We start from the raw sequence: 25,536 nt of genomic DNA, 5'->3' as shown, positions 1-25,536 counted from the left end.
TAGACATAGACCTGGATTCTACACTGGGCTTGGAATGAGTCATGAAAGAACACGCTGGTTTTGTTTTCAAGGACAAGCAATAGAGAAGAGAGAGAAGGGAGAAATGAACAAATACTGGAATCATAGTCTCAGAAGTTAATAAAGATGAAAGGACAGCCTCCCCAACCCCTCAAAGGGAGGGCAAGCAAATCCACAGACATCTGGCAATCCGTGCTTCAAAGAGTATCTTCTAGAAACCACTTGACTCGACAGTTTACTTTAGGTCTACAATTACTACTTCTCATGTTCAGATGATGACATGCAGGGACCTGAACAATTACAGAAAGAGCATGCAAACAAATTCAGATGTGAACTTCTGTACCAGAAAACAACTAAGTGGAACCAACACAGCATGGAAACATCCCAGCACACATAAACAACCCAGAGCACAAAAACCCTGCCAGCCCAGACAAGGCCAGCACTTTTCAGCCAGCATTCTGCCTCCCTATGGCCAGAACCAGATGCATCAGAGAAAGGTGCACGTCTTGTAATAGATAAAGAAACCTGCTTGCATTGCTCAGTAGTTTGTTTAATTATTAAGAGTGTATATTTTATACTTGAGGTTTGGGTGAGGTGTGGAGATATATTAATAATAATAATTACATATTCACAGCTGGCTGAACACCTATGGTGCAAGGGATTGGACAGCCATGCACACACATGATGGAAAAAAAGTCTACTTCCATCTGAAAGCCAGATTCAAACCCCTTTTCTCCAACATTTGAGTGTTCCTTGGCAACATTTGCAATATGGGCCATAGCTGCTATCAGTAATTTTACTGATGCCTCAGTATCACAGGTAAACTATCCCTTAAAGGATATACCTGGATTGTGCTCTGCAGCTGCAGTTACTCCCAGCAGACCTGGCAAAGGTGTGGAAGAGGGAGCTATTTTATATGAAACACAGACTAAATGAAAACACCCAGCAAAAACCTGAGCCATGGAAAGATGACACCACATCCAAGAGTCATTCAAACTGGCACAGCTGTCCAGAGGTTGGTCACTCATCAGACTGAACAGGCCATGGGAGCAGTAGAGGGAGGGAAGCTTTTAGAAGGAATGGAATGACCTTAAGAAAGGGGAAATGTAGGTAAAATATTAAGAAACACACCCTGAGAAAGTCTCAGAATACTAGTTGCAAAAAGGAAGGGGTTAGGCCTTATCTCTGGGGATAGGGAGTATATGCACAGCTCTCATGAGTAAGGAACAATGCTTCCCTCCACCCTGCTCTGGTGCTAAATGGGACTCACTGGGGCTCTTCCTTGACTTCTTAGAACTCACACTAGTGAGATGATCAAGATTCAACAAAGAAATAACAGAACAGGATTTTTACTGACCTGCAGTGTCTCTCCCCTCTTGTTTTAAGTACCTCAGCATTGCACTCATGCTCCACTTGTTTCCATAATCCTCTACTTCAGGATCATCACAGCTAAAAATAAATGAAAGAAGAAGATTGATACCACTGGCCCACCTCTGTGGATCAGCATTAGACCCACTCAGGTAAACTGACCCAACCTCTAAAGAACAGATTCCATTTTCCAGCCAAGTACCTGACATAATCGCCACTCTTCTTGTTAACACTGTAGTTAGTCAGATGCATGAACTGGTTTTTAATGTTCTTGGATGCCTGGTCATACCTCACTGTAGCAAATCTGTAAAGAGGAATAAAAATTCACAGTATTTCTTGAACAAGTGGCATTCTTGCTAAATACAGCAAGCATGTCACTACAAATTACAGACCACCACACAGACCACTCAACAGAAACACCCAGGGAGAGAAAGCATGTAGTGAGACATCATCAAATGCAAAATAGTTTATCCTCAAAGGACACATCAAGAAAAAAATAATGTCATAGAATGAGAATATAATGCAATAGAATAGTTGCAGCTGGAAAGGAACTACAATAGTAATCTAGCCCAACTGCGATCATTTTCTTACACTGCATGTAATCCTGATTCAATACATATTTTAGGTCTCAGACTTTGGAGAAAAATCAATTTTAAAAAATTGATGACAGAATCCAGAGGATCTGGTAGGTAGCATGACCAGTATGATCCACTGATATAATCACTGCAGCTCATCATAGCAAGCATGTTGCAGTTCAAAAAACCCCAAACAACTACAAAAAACCAACAAGAGAAAAAAAAACTTCACTCTGACAGTCCTCCTGTACCACAAGAGCTTAAGATGCCAATGTCTCAAAAGAGATAAGGGGAGTAAGAAAGGATAAGGGGAGAGTCAAACACATGCTATCCAAAGAAGCCCCAGAAACAGGAAAAGTATGTACCAAGCACAGCAGGGTTAGCTGCAAAAAAAGGGGAGTAGATACAGGGTAAGCCTCAATGCAGGAAAAAGGAGACAGGATTCTGGAAAAATAGAAGAGTGAGAATAATTGGATCATCTGGTTATTCAATGAAATAATGTTCAGAAAAGAATGCATCTCCAATTTTGTTAACTAATAGTCATCTCTCTTCATCCTTCCCCAATTACTTCCCATAGCTCAGAAGGAGCTGAACTACACAAAGATAGCTAACAAGTTATAAAAAAAAAAAGCAATTAAAAAAAAAAAAAACACAAAAAAACAAAAAAAAAAAAAAAAAAAACAAAAACCCACAATCCTTCCTTTAGAAAGGACTGCCAAAAAACCAAAGACCTTATTTCTCAGTAAAAACGATGCCATTACTGCCCTCACTTCGTAGCCATTTTGAGAAATACCTGGTGCCAGAAACTACACCAGCAAATCCATGAAAAATTATTAAACTTATCCTTAAACATACATGTGGAAGCAAGGGGAAAACAACCCTCCCGTGATATAACTAATTTTAAGTGGCAAGGTTAAAAGAGTGAAAAATATTTTTGCACTATATTTTTCTTAGCTTTAACTACGTACGAAGTCAGAGCAGCTGGCAACAAAAGCATTTGGAAGTTTGGATCCCCTTTCCACATATTTCCACAGCTTAAAGTATTTGAATTTCTTTTCAGTTTAACTGTAAGTTTCCTGGATTTAGCACTTCTGTTTTGAAAACAGTGACAAAAGCCCTGTCATATATTTGGTTCTTATTTATTATTTCATCATCTCCATCTTACGGGCAGCATACTAGAAGTATTTGTTGAAATATATATTCAGCCAGATCCTGGAAGATACTGAGCACAATCAGAGACCCATTTAAAGTCTCCCTTAGTACTTCCAAGCAGAGGGAAATTAGATTCACCATTCTTTTCAGATATGCTTTTAATTTTTCTCTTCAAATAAAAGAATAGGAACCCCTGACAGACACAGACAATACTATAAACAACAATATTTCTGTACCTTCGAATGCTTGCATTTGCTTCCTTCTACAGAGACCATCCTTAATTATTAGGGTGGTCTGAGCTCCACACTCAGAATTTTACATTTCCATGGGGACTGCCTAATCAGAAGATATTTCACTGTGTTCCAGAGCTCCCAGTACCTAAGCTTTCTCTTTTGCTAGGATGCTATCATCTTGAAGGACATCATGGGCAACTTCAGCAATGCACCAAAAACCTCCAAAACATTCAATTATTCATACTGACTATCTAAAAAGCCCAAGCTTTAAACAACATAATCCAGGGCTTAACACATTCATGCAGAGCGGGTTTGACCAGCTTCATGCTAACTGCAAGTCTGCAAATGGAAAATCCAAGCTATTTCTAGAGCTTCTATCAATAGCTTCTGGATGCCAGAGTACTAACAGCCCAGAAGTACACTGCAAGCAAATAGCCCACACTCCTTACACTTTTGTGTTTTGCACTTGCTTGAGATGGAAGAGTGTTACTACCTCTGAAATACGAGCCACAATTACCTTCAGTACTCTACAGTTCTACAGCTTTTCAGAGTATACTTTACTGTATCTTTCTGCCCCTGTAGTAACTATGGTGCTCATTCACCACACTTGTTCTGTCCAGGAAGGAGAAGAGACTTGCAGGCTACAGAATGTCTTTCTTCAGCAGAAATTTACCACTATTTTAGAGAAACCAAGGTCATAGGAAAAGGCCTTACAGTAATAGTGAAAAATAGAAAAACAGTGCTTGTAAATTTTTTCTAGGTGTTAACCTGAAATTAGAATAAACTCCTGAGGAATCTTACAACCTTTTTAGAAGATTACTTCATTTTAAGGGCAACGTTCTTTTCCAATTTCATTCTGAGCCACTACTAAGAATAGAATATATGTTACTTAAAGATAAGGGCCAAGATCCTAAAAGCAATTCAAAACCTATATGCTAAGCAGGGACAGAAAATAAAGAGCAAGCCTCATGTTTTCCTAGTAACAGAACTTACCACAAGCATATGCTGCAATATTCTGCATGAACTATTTTTCTAAACACTGAAGGCTTCATGCCCAGGTGTCTCATATTGCTAAAATCCAGCCAAAGAGTGATGAAGGCACAAGTACGTGAGTCCAGATCACATCTGCCAGGACAGGACTGCTTCTGAGCCAAAGCATTACTCGTGGATGCAGCTATGTGGGAGCCTGCACTCAGACAGGAATCCAAGAGAGCTCCTAAACCAGAGGCTGGACTGTCCACACGTGGAGGCCCACCTTCAGCCAAAAAAGACTATTTTATCAAGGGAAACTCCTCTAAACACTATCTTCTGCTTACAAATACCATCTCTTCTTACTCTGCTTCAAGCAACTGTCTTTTTCCCCCACTGTGTCTGTTCCTGTCCAAGTTCTGGACTACTCCATAGGCCTTGCAACACAGAGACTCACACTTAACAGGCATTGCTGATAAATGTGTGTGTGGGCTGAGTGGTTCAACAATTAGATTCACACTGCTTTTAATTCTTACATAGAATTTTGCTGTAGGACTTGTCAAGTGGAAAAAAACCTAGGAAAAGGTAAAATTTTCCACTACTAGTCAGACAGGAAGGTTTTCTGCTACTTCAGTGCATTCTTCTGTCCCCACTTCATCTAAACCAGCAGTTCTTATTGTTAACAATATGAAATATTATGCAGGTAGCCAAGAAAGGAATGAGTGTCTGCTCTGTATCCACCATCAGAAGAATATCAACTCTGTTTTGGCCTGAATACAGATTTGCTTTCTCTGTAACACAAGTTCTAACCACCAGTTTTCAAAGTTGAATGACTGAACCTTCTTTCACCTGCCAATGTACTTGGAGAGGGTACAGGAGAAGAGGCAAGAGGAATGGTCCTCTCTGACAGCATTAACCTGGGTCATCTCTGAGATATGTATTACACAGAGGTAACACAGTTCACAGCAGCAAGAAATCAGGAAGCACTTCCAATGTCCTGATGTTATGTATTGCTTGTATTCACTGTTGAAAATTAACTCCAAGTGATACTAAAGACACTTACTTTCATGAACCTGTTTACCTGGCCTTACTGCAGTCCCATCCTCCCAAAGATCCTCTCCTTCTAATGAATCTTGTCATTTTAATGTCTGAGGAAAGGGCTAAATTAAGAAAATTCAGGATATATTGTAACATGATGGTGTACAAGAGATTAGATTCCAAAAGCCTCTAAGCAGAAATATTATAGGAGAGTTTCTACTCCAAAACTACAGCTGGAAAGAGGAAAGGTTAAACTGAGGTTGACTGTACATTGTTCAGTTTCCACACAAACTGCTACCTGTAATACAGCCTCCCAGGCAGAAGTAGCTGCAATCATACTGGGAACAGCCCTGGCAGCCTCCCTCCCTTTCACTGCAGCTTCTCTTTCTCCAGCAGGACAGCGGAGATGCCCTCAATTTCTGAATGCAAAGCTTAGAACAGAGAAGTGATACTCATACATTCCACTGTTCTGATCATGAGCACTGATCTGCTCATGTCTCAGCTGGTCACAGCCAAGTCACACAGACACAGTGCAGCTTGGATGAAGGCAACAACCCAGTCTCTATACCAGCAACGACACACTGCTACGCAGCTCACCTTCCCCAACAGCACATTTCCCTTCCCTCTGCTGTACTTCATCTTGGATCAGAGAGGAAGAAAGAACAACCAAAAGCAACCAGAAGGGTGGCACTAGAAGCAGCAGGTAGCCTGGGCAGCACAAAAAGAAAATTAAAGGAGAAATCCTCACTAATTCCTTCAGACTCCAGAACTACTCTCAAACCTCCAGACTAATAGTATAACATCTAGAGACATCCCAGCTCTCTACCTCCCTGTCACGCCTCAGGTTCACCTTTGGTATTCAGACACTGACACATTTCAGTCTTCCTCCCCTTCATTGTGAGAGTTCATTAAAAGCCTAATAACCACACTTAAGCCCTACCTGCAATAGGTCACCTTCTCTACAAGTGCCATGCAAGCTTTTTCCCTGCTCACCTAGCAATCTACAAAACATGTCAGAGCTCACACTGGAAAGTCCTCAAATCCACCATACCAAACTTTGGCCCCTAACCTACATCCCTACACTGCCTTACCCTAAACTGTGGGATCTCAGCACATCACTGTGGATGTGCAGAGACACCAGGGGAGCCCCTGGGGGGCTCGGAAACCCTGGAATGCTGCCAAAAGGGTTTGGTGGTTGGATTTCGATCCATCAAAAGGAGAAGAACTTGTGAATGAAGAAATGAGAGCTTCTTGGGTGTGAATGGTATATTTATGGAAGGAAATATAAATTTTAGAAAAATAGGTACAGGGGGGTTATAAAGGCAAAATGGAGGATTCAGGGCGTGGTCCTGTGTTCTTCTTTCTTCTTCATGTCTTCCATTTTGTGTGGTGATGTTGGCACTTGGGGATTGGTTCATGGTGAAGGTACACTTGTCTATAAGGGTGAATAGTATTGGGAAATAAAAGTAAATATGTCACATGTAATTTTTACTATAAAAGACACAGCCGCCCTGTGGGCGGGGGAGAGTGCACTTGACTGTCCTGCTGAGCGGACCTCGGCTGGGCAGAGAGAAAAACTTTGTAGATAAGAGATAATAAACAGAACTGAAGACCGAAAATCTAAGAGTCCAGACTCATCCTTCGCAATCGCGGCCGCCCAGAACCACCTCTCTCCGTGTTGGGGCAGAGATGCATAACAGCAGACCCCGACACGTGGCGTCCCTGGGTGGGCCCCCAGAGTGGGCTCCTGACGTGGGCTCCAGAGTGGGCACCCGAAGTGGGCACCCAGAGTGGGCTCCCAGAGTGGGCTCCAGAGTGGGCACCCGAAGTGGGCACCCAGAGTGGGCTCCCAGAGTGGGATCCAGAGCGGGCAGCGAAGCGGGCTCTGACGAAGGTGAGCTCCGAAGAGCGAGAAGCAGTGAGCTGCAAAAGAACACCCGAGTGGGCAGTTCCCGGAGCTGGACTCCTTCCCGGGAGAGCACTGATAACTCCTTGGGAAAGCAGCCAGAAGGTCGGAAGAAGCGGCAGTCAGGAAAACATCGCACTTCGCTTCTGCCGAAGAAAACTGGTATCAGGACAGCCCGGAGCGGAATCGGAAAGGCCCTCTGAATCCATCTCCTGCGATCTGCTGGACAGAGACCGGGAGCCTTCAGACTGTGCTGACAACAAAAAATTCAGTGAGAAGGTCAAAACTAAGAACACGGGGAAGACATACTCACGAAAACAGTTAGAGATTTTGTCAGCCTTACAAGGCATGGCACGGGCGTACGCTGAGGGGGTTTCCAAGAGAGAGCTCAAAGAATTATTACTATGGGTGAGATTTAATTATCCATCTGCAGAAACACATGTGTTGTTTGAACGGGGTTTCTGGCAAGAAGTTAATAGGCACATATATTATCTGGCATCAAGAAAAGATGAGACGGCTATAAAGTTGCTGTCTCCAGCAAGAGTCATACTAGAGGCTATCTCTAATGAAGCTCGAACACTAGCCAGACAATTGCCTGACACAACTCCCACAAGGGCAGAGGGGGGAGGACAGAGCTCAAAGCAGAACTTGGCTCTAGTCCCAATCAGCCCAAGGGAGACAGCTCCCGAGGAAGGGGGGCAAGCAGAAACATCATTGCTTCCAGCCTCATCATCCCGAAAGCCCAAAAGACCTCCAAAACGCCCTGAAACCCCAGAAACTGCGGGGGATTTGGGTTCTGATTCAGACACAAATACAGCTCCACTCCCAGAAGAAGTAAGGTTTTCTCCCTGCGACAGTGATGGGGAGGAAAAACACACAAGTCAGTGATCACTTGGAGGAACTCAAGGACAGGGGAATGGGAATCAAATGTGAAAATGATCCAAGGCTCTCCACAGATTGTGGAATTGGCAGCAGTCCTTCGAGCATTTGAGTTGTTCAAGGAGCCCTTGAACTTGGTCACAGATTCCACATATGTTGCGGGAGTGGTCAGACGATTGAAAGGTTCACTTTTGAAAGAGGCCAGCAATGAAGATTTATATTCATATCTGGCAAGCATGAAAACATTATTAGAAAGTAAGGAGCACGAATATTTTATCACACACATTGACATGGGGATTTGAAGAATCATCACAAGAGAGACAGCCAGAAAAAGAAGAAGAAGAAGGAGAAGTGATAAAGATCACAGCATCGGAAGGGATTCCGGCGTGGATGTTTTCAGCAGCAGAAGCAAGAATGGGATATACTCCATCATATGAGACGATGAAAAAGATGCAATCACAAGAATTCCAAATTCCATATTCAAAGTTAGGAGCAAGGCCGAAGACATCAAGTCAGAGAATGTATGGCAGAGAATCCTTGAGGACTTCAAAGATTCCATTCATTATATGGATGATTTGCCCATTGCAGCGTCAACACAACAGGAGCTGCAAAAGGCTCGTGACTGTGTGATTGCAGAGGTGCAAAAGGCAAGTTTGGAAATTAGTGTTTCAAAAATTCAAGAGGTTGCACCTTAGAAATACCTAAGGTGGAAGATCTCAAAAAGAACGATAAGACCTCAGAAGATGGAGATCAGCACGAAAGTCAGCAATTTGCATGATTTGCAACAACTTCTAGGGGAGATCAACTAGATGAGATCAATTCTAGGAATCACGAACAGCGACATTCCAGCGTTGCTCAATCTTTTGAGATTTTTTCACCAGAATGCACAGGCATTGATGGAATCTTTTCGTCTCACAAAAACACAGGCGAGGGAAATCATTAATGCTTGTCCAGATTGTCAGCTTGTGCAACCACCAGCTTCCACAGGAGCGGTCAATCCGCGAGGACTGCAAAGTCTTCAACTGTGGCAAACAGATGTTACAAAGTATCCATCATTTGGAAAGCTCAAGAATGTTCATGTTTCAGTGGACACATTTTCAGGAGCAGTCTTTGCTTCAGCACATGCAGGGGAAACATCAGATCATGCTTGTCGACATTTTTTGCAAGCATTTGCGTCATTGGGCGTGCCTCAAAAAATAAAAACAGATAATAGTCCAACATATACAGGCAAGGTGCTTAACAAATTCCTAAAAAGATGGGGTGTCAGACATACATTCAGTATTCCATATTCACCCACAAGTCAAGCAGTCATTGAGAGGACACATCATACATTAAAATCTTTGCTAGATAGGCAGAAAAGAGGAGAACCAGAGGCGACGCCACACATGAAATTGAACAAAGCATTGTATGTGTTGAATTTTCTAAATAGTTCATCTTCAGAACCCAATCCACCAATCTTGGAACATTTCTCAAACAGTTCACAAGCAAAGCTAAGAGAGAATCCTTTAGTTTTGATCAGAAACCCAGAGTCAGGACAAATAGAAAGTCCCTTCAAGCTAATCACTTGGGGCAAGGGTTTCGCTTGTGTTTCCACAGGGCAAAGTCCAAAGTGGGCGTCGGCACGGCACGTGAAACCATTTCAGACGCAAAGACCAGAGAACGCAGATTCCAGGAGCAGAGAGACGAGCACTCAAACAGAAGAAGGGATACAAACTGCGAAAAACAACTCAAAAGAGCTGGAACAATAAAGAAAAATATTTTGGGGGAGTTTTAAGATTTAGAGTGAAAGATAGTAATGTTTGTCCACAAGAGAGAAATCGTGTGTTTCACGATGTTCATGTGCTCGATTCCATTGTCAATCGCTGTGAAAAGCAAGGCAAATTTACCCATTGATCAGCCGGATAGAAATGTTTGGGAAGTTTTAGCCCAAGCAGCAGATTTAAACAGCATCTGGCTGACACATTCCCGACCAAGAAAACCATTTTCAGCATGCATGATTGAGTTGCCAGTGAGCGAATGGCCGATTCCAAGACACAATACCATTGGGATTTCGCAGATCGTTAAAGATCCTGTGAATGAGTGGTATGCCTAGACACATCTTTTACCTGTGGCTTCTACTAAACCTCAGGAATTGAAAATCTTTAGATCCATGACAATAGACATGTACATGCAATTTGCGATTCCAAGGAAGACAAACAATACCATTGATGTCACACCAACTCAAAGGTTTTACAGAAATACATCAGCTTGGTGCAAGAACACAACAACAAGAACAACCAGGGGATCACTCCAGGTTCCGGTGCGTTTGCCGAGAAGTTTCTTTTTGATTTGCAGAGACAGAATTTGGCACGGCATTCCTTCAAATGCCAAGGGAAGTCCATGCAGCATTAGAAAGATTTCGATGTTGTCACCAGATTCAAAATGGCAGAGAGAGCAAGAGCACAGAGAGAAAAGATCATTGAAACATTATGATGAGAATTGTGATGATGCACTGAGTGACATGTTACAAGACATGGACAGTGTGAGAAGGGCAACTCTGCAGAACAGAGCAGCAATTGATTATCTGTTGCTAGCTCATGGACATGGATGTCAAGAATTCGAGGGAATGTGCTGCATGAATCTTTCCAATCATTCAAAGTCAATTCATGAGAATATACAAAAAATTGAAGATAGCATAAAAAAACTCAGTGAAATCACGAGATCTTGGATTGATGATGTAATGAAGTTTTTTGACCTTTCTCCTTTGTAGAGAGAGTTTTTGAAGATAGGGTTTCAAATTTTAATAATTCTCATTGTTCTCTTGATTGTAGTGCCATGCATGCTTCTATGCATCTGGCAAATCATGGGTCGAGTCACAAAGAAGGAGCTTTTGGTGCAAACAGAAGGGGGAGATGTGGGATCTCAGCACATCACTGTGGATGTGCAGAGACACCAGGGGAGCCCCTGGGGGGCTCGGAAACCCTGGAATGATGCCAAAAGGGTTTGGTGGTTGGATTTCGATCCATCAAAAGGAGAAGAACCTGTGAAAGAGGAAATGAGAGCTTCTTGGGTGTGAATGATACCTTTATGGAGGGAAATATAAATTTTAGAAAAATAGGTACAGGGGGGTCATGAAGGCAAGATGGAGGATTCAGGGCGTGGTCCTGTGTTCTTCTTTCTTCTTCATGTCTTCCATTTTGTGTGGTGATGTTGGCACTTGGGGATTGGTTCATGGTGAAGGTACACTTGTCTATAAGGGTGAATAGTATTGGGAAATAAAGGTAAATATGTCACACGTAATTTTTACTATAAAATACACAGCCGCCCTGTGGGCGGGAGAGAGTGCACTTGACTGTCCTGCTGAGCGGACCTCGGCTGGGCAGAGAGAAAACTTTGTAGATAAGAGATAATAAACAGAACTGAAGACCGAAAATCTAAGAGTCCAGACTCATCCTTCGCAATCGCGGCCGCCCAAAACCACCTCTCTCCGTGTTTGGGCAGAGATGCATAACAGCAGACCCCAACACTAAACAACTGCCCTTCTACTGTCACAATTTTAGGCAGGACATTACCCAAGGGATTGTACAATGCTCTTTGCCTTATCTCCAGCATTACTTCAGGAAATTAATTAACCACAAGGTAAAGTTTGCAAGTTATTTCAGAAACATGTAAACTGGATCACTAAATATTTACAGAAGATGTTACATGGTTTTGCATGAAACTTGACAGCTCTGGAATGCTTATATGAGGCATTTAGTCAGAGCCTGGGAAAAGAAAAGGAAAAGGGAAAAGACTCGAGTGGGAAGAAGGAAAGAATAGTTAATCCCTTTTCTCTCAAATGAGTTGTACAAAAAAGCACACATTATGATAGACTTTTCCATGACTGCACACAGAGCTCCTGCATAAATGTACTGGAAATAATCAGTGTAGTGCTTTTACAAGCATGCTCCTCACGTTTTATGCTTGGAGTCACTTTCCCAGTCCCTCACTCTCCCCCATGCAATAGACTTTAGCCTTCCTGTTAGTCTATTAGCTGCCACTTTGTTTAGGGAACATAGCTCCTTACAGGACAGAAAACAGAAGTCTAAAGACCATCACATTCCCCCTACCTCCAACATTAATATGTTTCACCTGATATGTCAGTTAGCAATCAAGTATGAGCAGGAGCTAAAGCTTATAAGGGAATTACTAAACATAAAAAGGAGTTTTGGTGACACCTCTGTGATGGCAGTTTCTCTAATCAAAGCTGAATAAAAATTACTCCAACAGTTCTATGTTAAAGAACAAGATCCAGGAGCAGTGTTACAGATGTCTGCAGGAACAGGGGGGAAAATAAAGACTTTTTTAACCTTTTCACAACAAATTTGCATGTTTTCAATTTATGCATTGACATTAACATGACTTTGAACCTTCAGAGCACAAGAAAACACCATGAGGATAACAAAGCACTGGCACAGGCCTCACAGGAGGTTGTGGAGTCTCCTTCCTTTGAATATCTCTATTCAAAGGAGATATTCAAAAGCCATCTGGACATGGTCCTGGGCAACCAGACCTAGATGGCCCCACTTGACAGAGGGTTGGACCAGATCCCTTCCAACCTCAGCTACTCTGTGATTTGGTGAACCTCTCGTGTTCTCTCTTTCTCACATTCTCTAGTTTCTCATTGTTCAGACTGTCAGCAGCATTAACAACTGAGCTGACCAAATTTAACAACTGCTTAGTAGCCTGTCTGTTAAGCACAACAGTAGGGTCATGTAGTTATACACCTCAGTGAACCAGTAGTTACTCACCTCAGTGATCTGAATCCGATTATCTTAATTAAAAAGTAAGGAAGCAATGTAAAGCTGTCTGGCTTGAAAGTCTATCCACTGGCCTGAAGCCCAGCAGGTCCATCTAGTGAATAGCAGTGCTCCACAGCTCCTGCACAGGGCAATGTCTACTGAAGTGGCTGTAGTCTGACCCCAGGTGTCCATGCAGAAACAAATGAGCTGCACTCCCTAAGCAGCACAGGCTGCTGGGCAGGGGTTTCTGCAAGAGGGATGGGGCTGCTGCAGCTGGCTCAGCAGCTCTGGCCTAAGCACAGCCTGTGAGCTAATGTGAATTCCTTGGCTCAAAGCAAATACCTGAATTCTTTGGAAACCACAGGAATCCAGCACAGAAATGGTGAATATCCCAGAGGAGCCAGTGTCAACTAGAAGCCAGGCTACTGAAGGAAGGGTGTCACAAGGCTGAGTGGTATGAGCTCAGGTGGCAGCACGGCAGCTAGTGGCAGGTGCTGCAAAGCCCAGCGTTCTAACCCCGGGGCAAACCCTTGTGTCCCACTGGAAAATCCCCCCAAGCTGCTGCTCCTTGGGCCTTCTGCAAGAATGTTTGGGTTTCAGATCAGTTTTGATTCTTTTTCTCTACTCTATTTTTCAAATTCAGTGTAAAACTGAATGACAAGATCCTGATGGTCTATGACCCTTCCAGCTACTCAAGCTCAGAAATAGGGCTGTCTAAACATGGTTTAGGAGAACAAGCAGTCCATCAAGAAGTCTCCCCAAAACAAGGAACCATTTCACTATGAATCCCCATACTGTGTGTCAAGGCTCATCATGCCTGCAGGCACCAAACAAGAAAGGTCCACCAGGCTCCTTTCTGTCACACAGAAGGAGAGGAAGTTAGGAAAGAAAACCAGCAAAACAGGGAAGGCTCACAAACAGCACAAGCTATTCCTGGCCCTGTTCTCTTCAGCTGTACTTCAGGCACAAGTCAGGCTTTTTATTCCCTACTTACATGACTGCCCCTCTAAAAACCAGCAGAATGCCAATTCAGCAGTTGGCTCTAAGTGAAGCCCTCGGACTCCCACATAACTGGGCTTGATGAGTCACCTTCAAAAGCATGTCAAAGTTTATAGTTAAGGCTGTAGTTTATTAACATTCAAACTAAGATACAAAAGGTATATCAATAAATATATTATACTGTTTGTTTTGGAAGTCTCAGATAAATAAAACTACCAAGATTTTTAATGTATGATCAGGTGGCAGAGTTATACCCTCAGGCAAACCTGGACCAAGCTTGCCATGACTATCTCATTTTCCAAATCTATACCTTCAATGCAAAGGTCCCAGCTACAATTCTCCAGGCTGTGATCACAGACAACCAATCTAGATTATAATTGTCTTTTCCAGTACAAAGTTGCTAAATAACTGCCAATTTAACAGATCTATGGCAGCACACTGTGTCTTTTTTTTAATATGTACTAGAAAAGTGTTCAACACACTTTTCAATCCAACAGGAGGATCTTAAGTCACCCAGTGCTGGTTTATGTCTTATGCACAGCTTCGATCTTGTTTCAAGCCTCAAATAAGAGAGGAAAATCCCCACTCCCTCCAAACAGATCACTGAATATCTCCAAATTAATCTATTAGCAGCGCTCCTTCTAAAGGTCCACCAGGCACAAAATATGCAAGAAGTTTTGACAGAGTTCGAGGAAAGCAAGATTAGAAAAGCTGTATTGTAACAAAACAAAAACACAGCACATTCACTGATACCACTCTTAATAACTCTCCAGAAGTCTGATAGTTGACTCTGTTTACTTGAGGCTCTGTCCCCTTATACAGCTTATTCCACATGAGTGGGGTGGAAGTAGCTAGAAAAGGAATCTACTCAGCATCAGTGCTTCCTACATTCTACTCAGTATTCTTTTAGAGGATAAACAGAAAAAAAAACCTAAACAAAACCCCCAAATAAAACAAAACAAAACGCCACACAAACCAAAAAAAAAAACAATCAAAAAACCCCTAACACAAACATTTTGAAGTCATTATCTTCCTGGAAAACTGCATGAAAAAAATTGAATAAATAAAAAGAAAGAACATTGGCATGGGCAAACCAAATAGTTATTTAGTACTTCCAGCACAACAGCTGAAGGCTTTGTTGCACACATCTGGGTACATACCCTTCCTATCTCCTTCAGATGAAAATTGCAAAGTGAAATAGAAGGTACAAAAATGGACCTTCTGTGTTGGACCACAATCTCTTACTTCTCCTCAGCTCTGAAGCCTCAAATTCCACTCTAGATCATATCATGACAAGTCTAGCTGTGCCAGAAGAAACAAGGTCTAAGGAAACATCTAGTCAAACATCACAAATGGTTGTTATACCAAGTCTGTTCCTTGCAAATATCATTACATTTTATGGGTTCCTCATAGCACTCCTTTTCTGGTAGAGGCCACCAAGTTTACCAAAACAGTCAGGTTCCTCTTGGAATATACAAAGCATAACACTAGAGAGGAACATGACCTTTCAGACATGCATTCTTACACAGACAGACAAAGAAAATGGAAACAAAAAAAAATAAAACACCAAGCCAGGTCATCCTTAGTACACTTCAGAGACTATCTCCCTTCAGAAAACAAATTTGAAACATAGAAGTCACCATAGTACACTACAGGCATTAGATGAGGTTCCAAAACCAGATTGCTTTGCTCTGCTGGTATTTTTCACCTTGGATTGCTTCTATATCACCTTTGATTCCAGGCCTTTACATTACCTCCCAGTTCTCTGCTAGAAATTTTTTCTATCCTTAAGCAGCATGGGTTGTTTTTTTTTTTTCCCCTCAAACAAAGTATTAAAAGCAGCTTCTACTCCCCAAGGTTAAAAACCTTTCCCTCCCCCTGCAGAGCTAAACTTTTGTCCCAGCTTTAAACCAAAGCATTACACTATGTGAGGCAATATAATGGTCTCTCCCAGCACATAACTCATACGAAAATGAATGGCAAAACAGCTAAATAGGAAGCCATAATTCAGTAACTCCAGGTTCTTTACCGCTCACCAACTGAATCTGCAGATGCAGGGTATGGGGAAAACACAAATCGCTACAACTGAAGACCACTAGTGCCATCTGGAGGCCACCCAGAACAGCCCACCTGAAGTTTATCAGCCTCTGCTCACCTTGAGTGAGCCTTGTCCTCCAAAGATGGCTTGCCAGCACTTGCAGCATGAACATACCAGCTGTACAGACACAGTAGATGGGGAAAGCTTAAGGATAATTAAAGATACTGTCTGCAATAAACGTACAGCTATCATGTGAGAGCATTCAAATGCAAGTCTTTAGCCATAGCTGACACTTCAGCTGAAACTGCTCAGTGGGCTGCTGAAGTTTAGTAACAGAACCAGAGCTACTCTCCATAGCCCAGAGACATCTCTCTTGGAAGAGAGATAACAGCTCGTTATTTTCATTTCCTCTACACCTCTTTCGTAGTGGTACTGGTAGAGCAGAGCATACCACAAAGCAGCATTAAGATACCTAGTGCCACATTTAGTGTCCATATACTATCTACCTCTCACAGAAAGCTGAAGCATGGTATGCAATTTGAAAGAAAGGAAAACTTTAATTAGTAATACTGTGGTGTCCTGTGGATATATGTTCCACGTGCACCAGATTTGATTATAACTTAAACAAATGGAATCTAAACACACATAAAACTGCTCAGGATTTCAGAACACCGACAAGTGATTTGCAAGTACTGCTGCCAGATGGGCGTTGAAGACAGAGTACAGAACTGTTGACACTGGTGTTTCTGAATGGATACCCAGATATGGACTTCCACACTCTTACCCTCAAGCAAAATATATTACTCTACTGGCAAAAATGCATACTTACCCTCAAAGTAGAACACTTGTGTTTACACAGATGTATTTTTCCAGAAGTAAACTCCTTTGTTACAAGATCAGCAGAACCACTTTTAAGATATTAATGATGGTGCAAATCCTATTTTTGAAGGCCTGCTATGTACTACCCATTCTGAGAACATGCTGGAATTCTATGCTATCTTGTGTCCCTCTTTACTTTCCAAAAACATGCAATTATTAGCAGCTAACAGTTAAGCTGCCAGTTCCCAAGAGAAAAGTCTTGCAGGAGTGGCATGTTTAAGGCTCCCTTTCTAAAGTGAAAATAAAGTGAAAATAGTTGTTAAGCTTTCCACTTATTGAAGATGAGCTTCTCCTTTCTGCCTCCTTTTAGGAAAAAAATGTGTTCACATTATCTTTGCAGGCAGAGGCACATTATAACACACCTGAAGGGTGTTCATCGATTTAAAAGATATTTCTTGTGGGGTCATTATTTATGTATTCTTTGGGATTCATCATCTTCTTGAAACAGAGAATTTGGATTCAGTATCTACCCAAGTCAGAGCCATGTCAGGCATGAATCCTAAAGATATTCTGAATACATCGTATCTGCTTGAAAGAAAGATACCATGTTACTTAAAACTGTTCCTGAAGACAGTTGTCTGGTGGTGCTCTTTTCTCAAACATCGGTACAATTAAAATTCTGATCTGTTGGGAATTCAGAAGGGTGATTGCTTCAAATCCATTAGTTACTACAGACAAATATTTTGCTAAATTTCTGGGACAAAGAAAAACAGCTATTTTTGGTAGACAAGTATTGATTCTATTCATGTCTCATGGCTTACATGCAAATGAAAATTGTTGTCTTGCAGGATAAAAACAGTGAACTAGCTTAAAACCACTTAGTAGATACTACAGAAAATACAAATGCTGACCTAAAATTTAGAAGGGTCATTGAAATGAATGAGTCACTGAGCTCATTCATTAACAGGTCTGCAACTACTTTTTTTTAGGACAAAGTTGAGAAAGCTTGGACTCCCTTCCCCTCAGAGAATGGAGAAGAGGCACAAAGGTATCAACAATCCCAAGTTTCAAGAAGAACTCAGCCTTGAGAATGAACATGCCAGTGACAATCTGTTTCACCATTTAACACTTGAGAGTTAAAAATGTCTTTTATTAATTATATATTAAAAAAATAAAATCCCTCAGTGAAGAGCCTATAATCTACATGAAGAAATCTGATGGGACACAGCATGATGAAGTATCATCTACTTAAATTCTGCAGAATTCCCTAATTGGCACTTTCCTCATTTTACTATTGTTTCCAAAGTAGAGGCAAGCCAAAAAGTGTCTGGATCAGCAAGTGCAGGCACACCAAAAAACAAAGACTTCTCCCATACCTGGCCAATCCTTCCTCGTAGAGATAGACAACAAGGGGATCATAGGATGTAACCAGAACATAGAGACGCACATCGAACTTGAAATCTGAAATAGAGTTGTCAAGAGTCAGTGACTGCAAATATCTGTCAGACATCATAACTAGTTGAGGAATTTCAACAGACTCTGAGAGCAATAAACAATTATCTGCTGCTGACACAGGTGCCTGAACCTATCCCAGCTGTAAAGCTTCCAGGTTTTAATGAATTCTCTAGTTACATTTGTCTGATGCTAGACCATGCAGAGATCCTCAGATGTAAAGCTGGAGGGAGGCAAGCAATTCCTAAGCACACTCACCATCTATGAGCAAGGGATTGCTGATGTAACGAGACACCAAGATGTTGTCTTCCACTACAATTTGGTTTGGCTGCAAAAGAACAGAGAATTTAAGAGTGAAAAAACAGCAGACGTAAGGAATAAGAAGAAATTAAACCAAATCCACCATTTTTCCTGCCTTTTCTTCCTAAAGGAGGTTGGCACAGCCACTCTGTACCAATAACTATGTCTGGGGAAGGAAGCAATAAAACCAAAATGAAAACACATAACTATCACAGCACATGCCACAGCTGAGACAGCCACCCTACAAAGAGAATCACCATACACTATCAGAAGGCTTATAACCCATACAGAGCAACACCTCACCACATCAGAAGGCTTCAGGCATCTGCCCTTCTTGTTCTTCAGCCCAACCTTTTATACCCTCATGTTCATGCATTGCCCCTGTGTGCCCTCTGCTCCCTTTGGTGTTGGTCAGTGCCCCTGGGCACTCCATGGCTCACTGCTGTCAGTGCTGCTCACAGCTGTGCCCACGGGGATCAGGCTGGGCTCAGCCCCACTCCCAATCACCATAAACTGTGTACCTGCACGTAACTGTGAGTCACAACACATTTATGGTAATTAGATCCTAAAGAGAATGATTACATTGCCAAAAAACCTGCTCATTGAATTTTCCAGTAAAATACTCAGAATAGCATACAGATTTAACAGCCACATGGCAATGACATAAAATAGGCAGAGAAAAAAAACCCACATCTAAGGAGTAATTGTTACTCTGTTTGCTTCTCAAGGGTTTAACCAAACACATGGAGAAGGGGTTTACAAGATCCAGAATGGAATATGTAACTACAGATGGTGAGGAAGCCACAAGTGAAGAAAACTACTTAACTTGTGATCTTTATAACATCCTGGGCTGGTATCCAACCTTTTTACTTATCTTATACTGAATCTCAGCTCACAGCAGGAGCTCATGTACCCAAAATAAGCTACACTTGTAGGTAAGAACAGAAAGCTCAAACTATGACAAATATATGTCACAAAGTTATGGGATCTGTTGAAAAAGCTTTTACTTTTTGCTGTATGCAAGGCTCTCTTGTAACCAGCTTCTTGCACAACACTTTCTTGACTTCAGTTTGCAAAAGAGGCAAGAGAATCACAGAATTCTGCCTTTATTCAATTTTGTATCTATTCAGCCACAACACCAGCATGATGAGCAGAAAACCTAAGCATATAAAATGCTTATATGAAATGTGAGAGAACAAGCTCAACTTCCCTCAGACTATTACACAAAAGTGGCACTGTTCTATATGGATCAGGGAAATGCAAAGGTTATTTATTTGTTTGGAGGGGTTATTGTTGTTTTCAAAAACTTTTGTGATGAGATTCTAAAAGACACTCTTTTAATGGCATCACACTGAAGGAAACCGGCCTGTGGGCCAAACTAGCTGCAGTGTTTTTCAAACAGAAATACACAAAGGGATACTGGTCCCAGAAGGGTATTTTCCCCAGGTCATGGCCAACTGCCATGTGAGCCTGAGCTCATTCCTCCCTTTCAAGCAAAGAAAAAAACTGAGTGCAGCTCTGGAAATACTTACCTCATACACTTGGCGAATTGCTCCCTTATTTTATGGGAAATGATTCAAGTAGAAAACAGATGAGGCAGCATGACCCCTTCAGTGCAGGGAAGGCTAAAGGGCTTTGAATGAGTGAAAACAAAATGACTCAGTCATTTTGCTGCTGAGTATATTTATTGGAATCCCCTCATGTGTTTGGCTCCAGTTCAGATGTATTTGTCACCTATGACAACCTAACTCTCTGCAAAGCCCACAAAGAGCAAAAGGCACTACAACCTGCACATTGATTTCAAAGAACTATTCCCATTACACCTCAGGAAGGACACAGTGGCCTTTAGATAACATAGCTTTAAGATTGATACACTTCCTACTCCATCAAGGTTAATTTAAACTGGTCTTTTCCATGGGGAAGTGTGAGACAAGGGATCTGTTCGAGGACTGTTTAGGTCACACAGGGAAACAACGGGAAACAACTAAGGAGAGTTCTGGAAATCTGCACAAGGTCAGCCTACTGTCAGCCACAAAGACAGCATGAGGCAGCACAGCTCCCCAAACTGTCTCAGGGAATATAAACTTGCTCCTAATAAGCTAAGACCTGAAGGAAGATTGCAAGATGAGCTCAGCATAGAGAGATATACTGCTTTTGGTTACACAACACAGGCCCAGGCAGGCCTTCCAAGCTGCTCAGGGCTGTTGAATTGCTCACCAATATATGGCTGAAATTGAGAGTAAGGCCAGTGTCCAGTTAGATGCCTCCATGCCTCTTGTCTGGAAGCCAACATAGTTTTGAAGACACTGTTACTGAAGAGCAGTTCTTTTAGTGAACACTTACATTATTTATCAGGTAGACACCTCGACCTCTGGAAGAGGCCACAGGCTTCACTATCCATGGGCCTCTGTCCTTAGAATAGGTATCTGGTTAAAAGAAAACAGCAAAAGTCTGCAACATTTTCCATTTTGCTTATTAACAGGGGAGCAAGAATCAAGAATGTTGCCTACAGTAAATGCTTTAGAGAACTCCACAAGGAGATCAAAGTCTGCTTTTCTGATGTGCTATTTCACCCCTTTGGAATCATTGCAATTATTACAGCCCTTCCCTGAAGCCCCCCCACAGTGCTCTGATACATTCGTTCTTCTGTTCTATGCCTCCCTTTGGCACTTCTCACTTCAGTACTCCCAGGCATTAAGCAGCGATATTGTGAAGCTGATCATCAACAACACTGTGCATTTAAAAACTCCTCCATTTTGGAGTCTTAACCCCACATCAGCTTTTTGGAAACTTACACAGGCATGGAGTAAACAGCAGAGTAGAAATCACATAAAGAAATCATGTGGACCTTTTCTACTGCTTCCCAGCTTCCTCTAATTTTGTTACGTTAACCACTAGCATGATCAAAAGGCTAGGATATTAAAAATAATTCCCTACCCCCCACATCCCATCATTTTGTTTTATGTCTGGGCATCATCAACCATTCACTTACTGCAGAACTCCTGGTACTCTGTTGGGAGGATAAAGGTCTGAGGTAAGATATGGAATGTCTTGAACCCATGGGTGAGCTGCATTCGGCAGACATTCTTGTACAGTCTGTCCTTCCGTGTCAGTTCATATGACCTGGAGTCCCAAAACAAGAGACTGTATCTATTTATTCCCCAACATTACAGCAACCCTTTGTCCTAGTTACTGAAGTGTCTGTAGCTTTGTTAGATGTCTAAGCCCTAACCTGTCAGATGTCTAAACCCTAACTGACTCTCAAGCTTTACTGCCTCTACCTTATGGCTGCATTAATATCCTTTGTGGCACTTCCTGCAATTCCCAAGACAGACTGAAGCAATCTATTATAAAGGTGGTTATAAACTAACTGGTTATAACAGTGATATATAAACTTTAGCTGGGATGTAGGATCATCCCTCTAACTAAAAACTGAAGTCACAAATTTATCATCAAATAAAGAAAATAAAATTAAAAATCCAATATTTGGGCTACAGTCAACATTTTCATTGAAAAACCCAAAGACCATTAAGAATAAAGACAAAATGTGGCAGTGGCCCTGTCTGTTGGGATTTTAAAGTACCACATATGCTCTGTTTTTTGGGGGGCATCTATGTTCAGATTTTTGCAAATCACCACAATGATGTTCAACAAAATATGGTATCAAGACCTTACCTAGGGAAATGGTTTACTTTCTGAACATCTGTAAGGGAACGCAGCAAGCAGGGCTTCAAGTGTGATCCTGTCCACATGAGGTTATAATCACTGCTATTAGGGTGAACCTAAAAAGCAGCACAAAAAACACCACATACAAAAACACTGAACTAATAAAAAGCAATACCACTTTGTCCCTAGATCCACAAGGCCAAAGCAACTCTAGTCTAAGACAGTCTCCTCTACTATGTCTAATATAAGGGCAACTCCTACCAAACTGCTACCTTCAGGTATTCCCATGCTGGGAAGTAACCATCTCGGATTTTTTAAATGAACTTGTGAGACTGTTATTTTCATGGGTGGTTTAAACACAGTTTGTAAAGCAGTTTTAATCTCTTCAGGAAACTTGTCAGATCAATTCTTTAAGTTGCTGTTATTCTGAAAAAAAATCAGCCCTATATATCTCTGAAAGTGTCATTAGCTGCATACAGGACACTCTTTAGAGTAAGACAGGCTCTAGAAGAGAAGTGTGAAATACTACATCAATACTTCTGAAATCTTGTAAAGGCTGAGAAATTAAACCGTTCAGATTTTCCCAAGGGTGTGATGCTTTAAAAGAACCACATGACCAAACTTCAGCATTTCTTTTCCCCTATTTTTGAAGGCTTAAGACTAATGGGTTCTCCTTTGAGGGAGCAAAATGACATATTTTCAGTCTCACTAGCAGAGTACATTAAAAGACAAAACAAAAAATCTCAAGGGAAGCCACTTCCACAGCAACTTCCAGGTTCTAACCCTCCAGAATTAAAAAAAAAACCCACACAAAAAAAAATCCAAAAACATCCCAAACTCCCAGCCCAGCACAAAATCAGACCAGAGGTTTGCTGCACTCACCTCGTGGAATCCATGGGCAGTCAGAATGCTCCGAACCAGCCGGCTGTCTGTCCGCACAATCTTATAGGACATGTGGAACCGCTCTGTGAGGAGGCCAAGAGACACAGGATTAGAGTCTGCACCTGGGAAAATAAACTGAAGTCATGCTACCAAAGAAAAGGACTCAGACAGTACAGCTGTGTCATCTTGATTTTTTAAGATTTTCTAAGCCTTCTGATGTTTGCATTCTTGTATCGAACTTTCTCACATACTTTCTGTAAACAACTTATTGTTCTGCATTCTTTTATGGAGGAGGAGAAACTTGATAAACTGTTGGTTTGTCTAGTGTTTCTGGAGAGGTAGTACTTGCACCTTCCAATCTTCTGTCAGCTTTGGAAATCTGCAAATGTAGGCGTCAGAAAATAAACTACTCTTTTTCTTGTTTTGAGAGTAGCAGTGTGTCTGCGTCGTGTTGTCTTGTGTCCTATAGCAACACAGCTGCACTTAATTCATAGAGAGTAGCAGCACATAACAGGCAAAGGGAGATAGGAAATGCCAACATCAGCATCACTGAACTGACTTGTATCAATCCTCAGCTATAATATAGTAACATCACAGAACCCCATCATATAAAAATAAAGCACAGGACAGCCTAAAAAATACCCAGATTATTTTTTTAAAACGTTCCACTATATAGACTGCTTTATAACACGCCAAACATTATTTCAGCTTTCTTCTCCAGTCAATATTGGTATTTCTAGCTAAAAGTAATTATGTCTCATGCCCTTTGTTGATATGGCTTGCTTATGTGATCACTTTTTAGATCCTGAAAACCCAAAAGAAAGCACTGAATTTTTGTTTACATTTCATTCACTTGTACCAATCTTCCAACAAATAACTGCAAATACAGTAAGAAATTAAGTAAATAGTACAAGGAAATAAAAACTCACTATGGAAGTAGAAATTCATAAAAACAAAGGCAATAAGCAGCCCCAGAGGTATAAGATAAAACAAAAGCAAGCAGGAAGACTAGAGATCAGTTGCAACATAAAAGTATGTGGCAATCCAAAAAAAGAGTTCATAGACAGTAGAGAAAGAAATTGCAATGCTAGAATACAGAACTGCCTAGAAGAGGCAGTTTACAAGTGCATTCAAACTGAGCATAAAAGGGCGAAGATTAGATTAAACTTCAGGAAATATGTTCTATCAACAAAAGTAAATCAAAAAAGCAAGAAGCATCATAATCAGGAACAAGACAAAGCTAGAGGAAATTTAACAAGTTGCACTATTCAGCAGTAAACTTGTTAAACTGTGTAAGAAAAAGCAGAAGAGACCTCACGCTCCAGTAAAAATGCGAGTTACAATTACCATCAGCTTCTGGCACGATCCAAGTACGTTTGTAACTCACATGAAAAGGATCAGGAGTTTCCACATATAAAACACCTTCTCCACCCCTTACCCCAATGAGCCAGAAGCATTTCTGCTTGGATAGGATATTAGAAATGAAAGCACCAATTACCTAAGAAAGAAAAAAGCAAGAGAAGAAAGAAGTGTCAGCACCTTCACAAAAGGAAGCTGAGTACATTTTAGCTTTTCTCCAACTCAGCACATCCAGAACGAGCTCCCAGCTGTACACACCCAGAATCACTAACTTTTCAAATCCAAAATGACTGTTTATAACAACCCAGCCTCTTTAGAGGCTCTCCCTTACTTGACACTAGACAGGTTTGGTCTCTCAAGTGCTGCCAGGAACGATTTTGTTTAAGGCCTTCTAGGGGTTGCGAGGCTGTAGACTCAAATTTGTTACTACAGCTTATTATCGTTCAACTGTGGGGCTAGATGCTTTATTTCCCAGTGAAATGCTCACAAAACTCACTGCAATTATTGTTTTTAAGGTCTTAGCAATGTTGAATGTGTATTCTGGTTCTAAGTTCTAGCATGGCCTCCAAGTTCAATTTGCAAGCAGACAGTTACAACTCAAAACACATCAGGGCCCTATTACAGTCCAAAGACATTCTAAGCATTCACCAATGGATTAAGCACTTCTGAATGTCTCCGTGGTCAGAGACTAGAGAGGATTCTAATTTCCTACTATGTCCTCTTCCCACCACAAAGTGAAGGGACCATCAGGTAAGAGACTTTTACCTCATGCCTTCAAGTGAAAAGCTGGCACTAGTAGCACCCACCTCCAATTAGACGGAGGTAGCTGTCCTTAGCCAGAATGGCTTCAGCATGAAACACCAAGACAGGGACACGCCTGCAGCCACCACCTGTCCACTTGATACATGGATGGCCCCTGAAATGACAAGACAGTCAGTATAAGAAACTGCTGAGCCCCATAAATGCAGCAGTTAGTTACAACAACAACACAGCAATTCTCCGTACTTACCCACCTAGCCTGTGGACAGGACATAAGCAAACGCACTGGGGAAAATAGTTGAAGATTAGTGAGGAGGACTGTAAACATGCCTGAGGGACTTGCAGCTTGGGTGTAGAAAAAATA

General features: G+C 41.6%; 1 protein-coding gene across 21 annotated transcripts in view; it reads right to left on the bottom strand.

The window, feature by feature from the left end:
* TTLL5 (tubulin tyrosine ligase like 5) overlaps positions 1–25,536 on the bottom strand; it is a 130,064-nt gene that overhangs the window by 100,213 nt on the left and 4,315 nt on the right. For 11 of the 21 annotated variants that reach the window (XR_005952201.1, XR_005952205.1, XR_005952202.1 and 8 more), the window contains exons 3-12: positions 25,220–25,329; positions 23,055–23,176; positions 22,182–22,288; positions 21,499–21,629; positions 20,850–20,932; positions 18,465–18,534; positions 18,131–18,215; positions 1,589–1,690; positions 1,376–1,467; positions 863–901 (exon numbers count right to left, since the gene is read on the bottom strand). Coding sequence is in view for 18 of the 21 variants with exons in the window: in XM_041398545.1 (XP_041254479.1) it covers positions 863–901; positions 1,376–1,467; positions 1,589–1,690; positions 18,131–18,215; positions 18,465–18,534; positions 20,850–20,932; positions 21,499–21,629; positions 22,182–22,288; positions 23,055–23,176; positions 25,220–25,329 (941 nt within the window). In the remaining 3 variants the exon portion in view is untranslated. Of the gene's footprint in view, positions 1–862; positions 902–1,375; positions 1,468–1,588; positions 1,691–4,339; positions 5,340–18,130; positions 18,216–18,464; positions 18,535–20,849; positions 20,933–21,498; positions 21,630–22,181; positions 22,289–23,054; positions 23,177–24,401; positions 24,553–25,178; positions 25,330–25,536 lie in introns of those variants that run through there. The other 10 variants (XM_041398600.1, XM_041398609.1, XM_041398622.1 and 7 more) reach the window with 6 other exon arrangements.

Source organism: Onychostruthus taczanowskii, unplaced genomic scaffold, assembly GCF_017590055.1.
Source record: "Onychostruthus taczanowskii isolate IOZ18803 unplaced genomic scaffold, ASM1759005v1 scaffold1, whole genome shotgun sequence".
Taxonomy (NCBI): domain Eukaryota; kingdom Metazoa; phylum Chordata; class Aves; order Passeriformes; family Passeridae; genus Onychostruthus; species Onychostruthus taczanowskii.
The sequence above is the reverse complement of the archived record's forward strand: the minus strand, read 5'-3'. Positions and strand labels throughout refer to the sequence as shown.